The 9,795-nt window shown below is 33.2% G+C and overlaps 1 protein-coding gene across 1 annotated transcript; it reads right to left on the reverse strand.

Annotated features, from left to right (window-relative positions):
• Positions 1-6,393: 6,393 nt before the first annotated feature.
• LOC148192154 (uncharacterized) lies at positions 6,394-7,848 on the reverse strand. The gene is made up of 3 exons (XM_088100020.1): positions 7,403-7,848; positions 7,012-7,309; positions 6,394-6,906 (listed from the first exon to the last, which is right to left on the reverse strand). Exons 1-3 carry the CDS (start codon positions 7,846-7,848, stop codon positions 6,394-6,396), a joined length of 1,257 nt encoding a protein of 418 aa, XP_087956146.1.
• Positions 7,849-9,795: the final 1,947 nt, after the last annotated feature.

Below are 9,795 nucleotides of genomic sequence, written 5' to 3' on the forward strand. Positions count from 1 at the left end.
TTAAATACAATCATTTTTTTTTTTATGTTAAATTTATATTTATAAATTTTGAAAAAAATATTTAATTAATGATAATCTAATTATACTTTTTCTTAAATTATTTATGATTAAAACTAAAAGTATGATCTTCTATCTTCTACTGTTCTGTCTTCAAACATTTGATGTTTACCGTTATAAAAACATATATAACTTCTTTTTTTTATGTTTCCTTCACGAGAAAAAAGATTTTACATGACCTATCTCTTTCTCTATGTTTCACGTGTTTAGTTTCCCTGTCCACATTCTCCTCTAACAAATAAAAAGTTATATTCTTTCTGCATGTTTTTTTCTCTTTTACGAAAGTGTTATTTTATTATGTTCTTTTTTAATAAAAGAATAGTTAATAATTAATGTTTTGTAGAGTAGTCCTAACTGTACTGATATATATGAAAATTTCTCTATATATTATTTATTTTTCTATTTTTTCTTACATAAAGTTACCTATTGTAATCCTAAAATTAAGTTTTAATCTTAACAGTTTTTTATTTTTAATTGTAATCCGCATACTAGTTATCAGAAGTTCCTATTTTAGAATTTTTTTTAGTGGATACATCCATACAGATAATAGAAATGTTTTCAATATATTTCCATATATTTCAATAAAGTCATGATATATTTAATAATTGGAGCAATAAGAATTTTCACTGAATTATTCCTTAACATATTAGTGTAATGTCCAAGAGATACTTGTCTTGAGATGCTTGAGTCACTTTTGTTTCGACAACGATCCTCATAACTTTCCTATATCTTGCTTCCAAGAGACATGGAAGAAATTCCTAATAACAACCATGTGCATGATACACGTGTATAACTACAAAGCCCTACTACAACAAATTGTAAAATTATAACCCAAATTTTGTTATATTAAATACATTTATTTAGTTGATAAAAAAATTTGTAAAATTAACTCATAAATATTAGAGTTTACTAAATTATGATACCAATATACATAATGCAAAGAGTTAATTGTTTCCAAAACTTAAAAAGATGTAAATTATTTTTAATATTTATGAATTGAATAAAACCTGCATAATGTTTTTAATTTAATGGTCAAAATTTAAAGATAACAAATATTTTACTCAATTTTCTTCATTGATTTTAAATATAAATTCTCTCATAGTCATTTATTTTATTTATATTAATAAAAAAATTTATACTTATTTCATTCATCCATATCCATATCTTTTGTTTATACTTGTCTCTTCAGTCAAACTCATTTTTTTCATTAACAATTATTTTCTTTGTTAAACTTCTTCACCTCATCTTCATTCAATCTATTTTACTAGTCTTCTTCGTACCATTCTTTTGTATTTTTGATAAAAATCATTAGTAAATTTCGGGGATTGTGATTTGATTCATCTTTTTTATCCTCCCTTCATTTTGTTTTTCCTTTTACTTTTCCATTTTTATTTCCAAATCCTCCTTTTCCTTTAACAAAGCTACCGTGGAATCTTTTGGCAAACATACCAATAGTCAACTGTAATATAATGATTTTTAAGTGAAAGTGTCGATCCCACGAGGAACAACTTCAATTAAATAGATAATTTTATCTCAAACAACATATATATAAGGATATTAAATCTGATTGATAAAAGATTTTGATAATTTATACTAAGTTGCGTGATAGTAAAATAATAATAGTAAATAAGTTAGAAAAAATTTAATATGAGAAGTTGGGATTGAATTCATCTATCTCACTCATATGCAATCTGAATGAATATAAACATATAACATCTGAAATTCCCAATATTAATGCAACACACAAAATTCATTTATACCAATTCATAAGATCTGTTTCTTAAATATTGATTCCTCACATATCCAACAAATTGTGCAACATTATATTCAAGTGTTATAAGTAATTGATATACTAAAATATATTCCTAGCATCACAATATATGTCTAAAATTCACATTCATTAAACTATTGATCCGATAGAATCAAACACTATACTACAAAAATAATATCATGTAATAGGGATTTATTTTCGGGGTTTTTAAACTCCTTAAATCTTCGGCGGTTTTAGAAAACAACCCCTTGAATTTTCGGCAAATTTACAAAAACCGCAACTAAGTTTTACATTTTTATTTTTTTAAAATGTATTTACTTCCCTCAAGCCCCTAAGCTGCTTTCTCTCTTTTTTTCTTCACTTCTGTTTTTTTTCGTGAAACAAACCCCTCGTCTTATTCTTCTTCACTTCCTACTGTTCTTCACTTCCTGTTGTTCTTCACTTCCTGCTGTTCTTCACTTCCTGCCGTTCTTCACTTCCTCTTCTCTTCCAGCAATTTCATATTCGACCTGCCACCACGCCGCATGCCGCACGCTGCACGCTGCAGAACAAGAGCGTTTAGGAGGTTCTCATCTCTCGCTATCTCTCTGTTACTCTTTTTTTATGGTTTATTTTTTTTCTTCTTCTTTCTTCACAGTCACATATCCCTTCTCTTCTTGTAAATTAGATTTCAAGAATTAGGTTGGAAGAAGATGCAAAGGCGACTGTGAATTGAAGAAGTATGAAGAAGGAGAGAGAGAAATAAGCTGTGATCATCCTTGACCGAGCCATAGAGGTTAGATTACATGATGAACATTAATCATACTGTGTTTAGTTTTCTTTTCTTGCTAAGTGCTAATTCTCTCGGTGTAGGCCAAAGCTGCACATTAATCATGACTAAAGAATCTTTTAGTGCTGAATATATATACACTTAATCATATACCTTGAATAAAATGATATGTCAATTACTTTGTATTGTACCTACTTCATTCTTTAGGATTTATTTAATTGGTAAAATAATGAAGGTTATATATGGAATTGATGTATACCTTGGATTGGAATTCACGAATGGAATTAAGAACCTCCTTCATTAAAGTTGTGCATTCACTTTTTCACTAATAAAATTGTTGCTGCAGTTTTATTTCCTTTACATTGGTGCAGACGCTGTTCTTAGTGTAGTATATGGTTGTAGTGTTGGTTTCCTTGCCTATGACACGGGCTGGTTTTCTTTCCATTCAAATAATTGGACTTTAACCTTATTTTTTTGTCAATATATGCTTTTGTGGTGGAACCTATCTTTGTTAAGGCTTGCGATGCAAATTCAACACCACATAGAAATACTTGACTGGATCTTCCTATACTTGGTACAGTCCTTCAAGTCTCTTCATTTTGCTATTGGTGCCTCTTCCATACGTTCAGGAACCGTTCTCTCTTATTAAATTTTGTACTGCTTGATCTATGCCCTGTCACATAATGGGGTATTATATGTATATATATGAATTAAGCCTTTCTTTTGTTTAAAATAGAACTAGTGCAGGATGTGTCACTGGTTTCAACAGTGAATGTTGCCATATCCAATCACAGAAGTGACATTGATTGGCTTGTTGGATGGGTTTTAGCTCAGGTGATTGTGATTGTCTTATTTAGTATGACCTCTTTCACATTCATCACAAGAAAATTAATACTGGAATTTACATATGAATTGGAATCAGTTGCATGTTTCATTTGTCATTCTGAAATGTTTAATATTATCTTACTAGGAAAAAAGTACTCATAGTTGGGGCCTACTTATAGGTTTATTTCACCATAAATGTGATATTCTTAGATTTAAATTGGAATGAATTATGAAATGGGGCTTTATTGTTTGTATCTATTGATAATAATGGGATGGGATTCTGTTTGGTGGTTTGGTTTATCACATGATTTATGTCTGCTTCAGGCCTGATTGGACATGGAAGCTTTTGAACCTACTTGCATTTTTTTTTGCTTCATTGATAATATCAACATTTGTGTTAATGTTGTTCTATTTGCTAAGTTAAAATGTGCAGGTTATTGGTTGGTCAATGTGGCTTTCTGAATATCTTTTCCTGGAGAGAAGTTGGGCAAAGAATGAAAGCACGCTAAAGGTATGAGATACTCTAATATAATTGATATTTGCATATGTTATTGTTTTAATAATAGAAATAAGGAACATATCTTATATAATAAGTAGTACACAAAGTATATATGTATTACTAAGAGTGTTTTTGTTTATTCTTGTATCATATCTTTATTATTAAAGGATATAAAATCGTTTCTATATCTTGTATTAATTCCTTTCTCTCAAAACAAATAAAGCATTATTGTACCAGAAACACATTATATCAGTTTAATGTCTCTCTTTTTCCTATAATTTAACTGTTATATTATTGTCTTCTCATCGATTCACCAAGACTTAAAGTTACTGTAAATTCTCTCTTCCCTTTTGGTTGGCTAAACAGTAGAATTGCAAAGACAGGAAGAAGTCAAATATTAGTTTAATGGCTTCTGATTTTCAGAATCTGGTGAGCTTCTTCTGTCCTCTGAATTCAAATTAAATATACTTATAAAGTATGTTAATTGAGTTGTTGAGGCTCTTAACATGAACGTAACCATAAGTACACGCGATCTGCACCAGCTTTACTACTTGTTTTGTTCAACTATATGGAAATGGAACAAAAATAAAAATTTGGGAAGATAGTTGGATTGATGAAATATCACTTGCTGAAAAATTCTTAGGTTATCAATTGTTTATTTATAGTGAGGCAAAGGTCTATTACACCTTATTTCATTTTGATTTTGTTAGTATATGTGCATATATGTAGGAATAATAGGTGAAGAAATGGATCTAAGAAATCACAACGGCAACCAAAAACATGTTACATGAGCAATAAAAAAGAAGACCAACTCTACAATTTGATCCTATCTTTAGTATGACACTTGCATCAACGATAGAAGTGCTAAAAGGCATATATAACAGGATAACAACTTTTTGTAGAAGTCATAGGGGTACTATTAGGTTTAGAGTTTGGTTTATGTTATTTATATGCTAGTATGACATGTATATATGTTTTTTTGGTAAAAGGGTTACCTAAAGTAATTCTTTATTTATTCAATCTTTATTATCAATTGTTTATGCTCCAAAGTAATCAATTCTTCCAGCAAGTATACAAGGTAGTTTGTAGTACAAGTATCGTATTCACGGAGATTTGGCATAATGCAATAAGTTCTAAACTAGCTTGACTTTGAATAAACTAGTAAAAAGGTGTCTAAGTGTGAAAAAAGAATTAATGTAACAAAATAACACATTGTAAAACAGTTTAAGATTAAAAATGGTTGAATTCAAGTTGATAAAGGTGTGTTTAAGTTAGATTGCACTACATTGTCTCTCTCTTGTAAAGGTTTAGTTACAATCTATAAAGACGTCGATAATCATGTCGTGGGAGTTCTCTTTAAATGTAACTTTAGGTCTATTCTTGGCACCTAGAGCCTAAGATCACCAAACTTCAGTATAATTCCTCAATAACTGTTTGAATGGATCAGTTGTATTAATTATATCTAATCCTAGCATCTAAAAGTAGGAGGCAAATTAGTTGGACCACAACTTGGAACCAATTCCCACTCAATTTTAAGCTAGATAAATAAGACGCAATTCATCCAACAATGAATATAAACTAATTCACAAACATGTAGTAAAAGCATACTTTGATAGATAAAACAATATCAATGGAAGAGAGTTCCAAAGGGTTACATCTTTACTTCAACACTCTAAGAGAGTTAGCTCCTCATAATATATATTAAGAATACAATACAAGGAAGACCTATCATTACTTAAACCTCTAATAATATTGTTTCAATATAAAGGAAAATGTATTGGGAAATCTCCAAAAGTCTTTCTCTAAAGTTAGAAGTCTCTAACAACAAGAGTAACCCTATATTTTTATAAACTTTCTAGGGTGTGGCTTCAACTGCGAAAATGTGGCTCTAGCTGCAGAGGTTTCCTTCTGGATTTTTTTTATGGTTCAAGCCTTGTGCTTTTGGTGTTGTATCCCTTTATATAACTTCTTTGAGAAGGAGTCTTCATGACTTAGCCTCGAGTTTAGTGTTTGAGGTTTTCCTCCAATGTGGGTTTTTTTTATGGCTCAAGCCTCAAGATTGCTCTCAACCATGCCAAAGTTAGTTTTGTCCAAAATTCTTTGAATTTCCTCTATTTCCTAAAGCGTGAGATTATTTCATAAAACATACTACATAGTCGTATGTAATGGGGAAAATTTATTGAAACAGAATGCAATAGTAAAATCTCTGTAAATGGCTTACAACTTAATCAACAATGCCACAAAATAATCAAATAGAAAATTTCATAAGACTATTCAATCAAGAATTCCCCATGTATAAGGTTCAACCTGAAGAAGAAGAAGAGAAGAAAAAGGTAAGTGAATGGGTTCAGATGCAAAGAGAGAGAATCATAATTTAGCAGAGGAAACAAAAATTAGTTTATACCAGAATGCCCTTCTTCTCACCGAACAAAATCCTTTAATAGCACATTCTCCCTACGTGCTCGCACCCATTTACATGTGTCCCTTGCTGACAGATGCATTTCCCTCCAAATCTCCTTCATCATCCTCGGTTGTTCGGTGCAAGCGTCCTCTACCTTTCGGTGCATCAGTACTCTGCCGATCGGTACAGAGGTCCTCGGTCGTTCGGTGCAAGCGTCCTCTTCCTTTCGGTGCATCAGTACTTTGTCGTTCGGTGCAGAGGTCCTCGACCGTTCGGTTCAAGTGTCCTCCACCGTTCGGTGCTGCAATCTCTTTCACTGTTCCATCTGTTACAATACCTTCCCCGTGATGAGCAACATTGTCCTCAAGGTTGAAGTGAGGATAAGCTTGTTGAAAATCATGAAGATCCTGCCAAGTGGCTTTCGGAGGTTCAATAGAGTGCCATTGAATCAACACTTGTGGTATTGCCTTGGAGTTGCGCTGCAGGACTCGTGTATCTATCACTTTCATCGAGCTTATGACAGGTCCAAACTCATTAGTGGTCAAAGGTAAGGGTAAGTATGGTGGAGATGGATTTCCCACAAACTTTTTGAGTAAAGAGATGTGAAAAATAGAGTGAATTCTAGCTGTCGGGGGGGAGTTTTAACTTGTAAGCCACTGAACCTATCTTCTCCATTACTTCAAATGGACCAAAGAACCCATGCTCAGTTTTGGATTCTTTCTAAGAGCCACAGAGTTTTGTCGATACGGTTGTAGTTTCACTAATGCAAGATCATCAATTTGTAGTTGTAGCTCTCTTCTTTTTTTATCCGCTCGAATTTTCATGTAAGTTTGAGCTCTCATGAGATTGTGCTTGAGTTGTTGCAGCAGTTTGTCCAGAGTGAGTAGGGAATCTTGAACAGTAGGCGGATCTTTAACAATAACTTCATAAGGAATAACCACAGGGGGTTCCCGACCAAAAACAACTTTAAAAGGACTCGTTTTAATACTATGATGGTAAGAAGAATTATAACAATATTGTGCCCACAGAAGCATAGAATACCATAGCTTGGGACTCTAAAAAACATAGCACCGCAAATACATCTCCAAGGTCTTGTTAAGAATCTCAGTTTGACCATCACTTTGAGGGTGATATGCCGATCTCATTGCCAACGTAGTGCCTTGAGCTTTGAATAGGTGCTGCCAAAAAGAGATGATAAAAATCCTATCTCTATCTGAGACAATGGTTCTAGGGAAACCATGAATCTTTGCCACATTATTAATAAAAGTGTTTTCCACTGTCTTGCTATTATAATCAACTTTCAAGGGAATGAAGTGACCAAACTTGGAAACTATATCAATTACCACCATGATTGTAGAAAAACCATGTGAAGGAGGTAAATGTGTAATGAAATCCATAACTATGTCCTCCCAAATCTGTTGAGGTATTGACAAAGGTTGTAATAACCTAGAAGGCAAAGCTTGATCCACTTTAGCTTGTTGACAAATACTGCATTGTTTGATATATTGCTTGATATCGTCCTGCATCTTTGGCCAATAAAACTGATTACAGATTCTAGCTATCATCTTAGTGGTGCCAACGTGACCCCCCACTTTAGAATCATGAAACTCCTACAAGATTTGATTCTTCAATGTCATGTCTGCCGATATCATTAATCTACCACTTTTAAAAAGTAGGCCATCTTTAACGACAAACTTTTGAGTAGGTAAAGTGCCTTGGTTATACTGCATCATCAACTTACTCAATTTTGTATCTGCCATTGTCATCTGAGCAATTTGTTCCAGCCATTTAAATTTTGACTCAGACCAGGCCAATAAACAACTTCTAGACAAATCATTAGCTAGAATGTTCTCTTTTCCCGGCTTATAATGTATAGTAAAATCATAGCCTAAAAACTTAGGAAGTCACTACTGCTGCTCTAGAGTCTGCAGCTGTTGTTCGAGCAATTCTTTCAAACTTTTCTGATCGGTTTTAATGATGAACTTATGGCCCAACAAGTAATGTCTAAACTTAGCCAAGACCTCGGTGATGGCATAAAATTCTCTTATATAAACAAATTGTTTATGCATTCGAGGAAAAAGTTTCTTTGAAAAGTAAGCAATAGGATGTTGAGATCGACTAAGAACAGCGCCAATTCCTGACCCTGAAGCATCAGTTTCCAAAACAAATGGTTCTTTGAAATTGGGAATGGCAAGCATAGGAGCAGAGGTCAAAGCATTCTTCAACTTGTCAAATGTTAGAGATGCATTTTGAGTCCACTGAAATGAATCTTTTTTTAATAAATCTGTTAAGGATGCAACTATTGAGGCATAACCCTTAACGAATCTCTTATAATAACCCGTGAGGCCTAAAAATCCCCTCAACTGTTTGACTGTTATAGGTAAAGGCCACTGTTTTACAGCCTCTAATTTAGAAGTGTCCATAGGAACACCAGTACTGGATAAAGTATGGCCCAAATAATCAATTTCCCTCACCCAAATGAGCATTTTGAGAGTTTGGCGTATAATTGCTGTTGTTGAAGTGTTTTCAAGACTAATTCCAAATGATACAAGTGATCTTCCAATGTGGCACTAAACACCAAAATGTCATAAAAAAAGACTAACACAAATTTTCGCAAATATTCTTTGAAAATTTCATCCATAAGACTTTGAAAGGAATTCGGGGCATTAGTTAACCTAAATGGCATTACAAGCCATTCATAATGTCCATGGTGGGTCCAGATAGCAGTTTTATATCTATCATCAAGACTCAACAAGATTTGGTGATAAACCAATCTTAAGTCCAGCTTGGAAAAGAAAATTGCTCCAAATAACTCATCAATAAGTTCATCCACCGTGGGAATGGGAAAATTATCTTTAATCGTAATTGCATTGAGGGCTCAATAATTAGTACATACTCTCCATGAGCCATCTTTCTTCTTAACCAAAATAATTGGAGAAGAAAATGGACTTTTGCTTGGTTGGCTTATGCCTTCCTCAAGCATGCCTTGCACCAATGTTTCAATTTCAGCTTTTTGACTATGTGGGTAGCGATAGGGTTTAACCTTGACAGGTTGAGAGCCTTCCATAAAAGGAATAGAATGATCCTGGCAGCAAGGAGGTAGCAAGGATGTAGGGACATCAAAAACCGAACTCTATGTGCGTAACAACAATGCCAAATCTGGCGCACACTAGTATAGTTAGGGGAAACGACAGCGGTTATTTTTGTCTATAGGCAGCGGTTTTTGAACCGAGGTGATAGGCTGTCGTTGAAGCTATCAAATTAATACTACCTTTCAAGGCAACTTCAGTATTGCCAAGTAGTATTCAAGAAGGTAGATAGGGCTAAAGTAACCCTGAGTCATCTCCCAACGAACACGGAATTGCTTTTGAATATCTGACTCTTATGCTATGCAATGCTTATGAATAAAAATGATGTTTGGAGAATGTTTAAAGAACAAATAATAAACTTAAAAACAGTTATGATTAAATAGG

This window comes from Vigna umbellata, chromosome 10 (assembly GCF_029865625.1).
Source record: "Vigna umbellata cultivar VRB3 chromosome 10, Vumbellata_1.0, whole genome shotgun sequence".
NCBI classification, from domain to species: Eukaryota; Viridiplantae; Streptophyta; class Magnoliopsida; order Fabales; family Fabaceae; genus Vigna; species Vigna umbellata.

What these genes read in the sequence shown, in the direction of transcription:
- LOC148192154 (XM_088100020.1), bottom strand. Translation starts at nt 7,848, where the DNA reads ATGCAGGACGATATCAAGCAATATATCAAACAATGCAGTATTTGTCAA. An exon ending in CTTAACAAGACCTTGGAGAT is followed by an intron (nt 7,310 to 7,402) that starts GTATTTGCGGTG and finishes TTACCATCATAG; the next exon opens with TATTAAAACGAGTCCTTTTA. An exon ending in AACTGAGCATGGGTTCTTTG is followed by an intron (nt 6,907 to 7,011) that starts GTCCATTTGAAG and finishes TTACTCAAAAAG; the next exon opens with TTTGTGGGAAATCCATCTCC.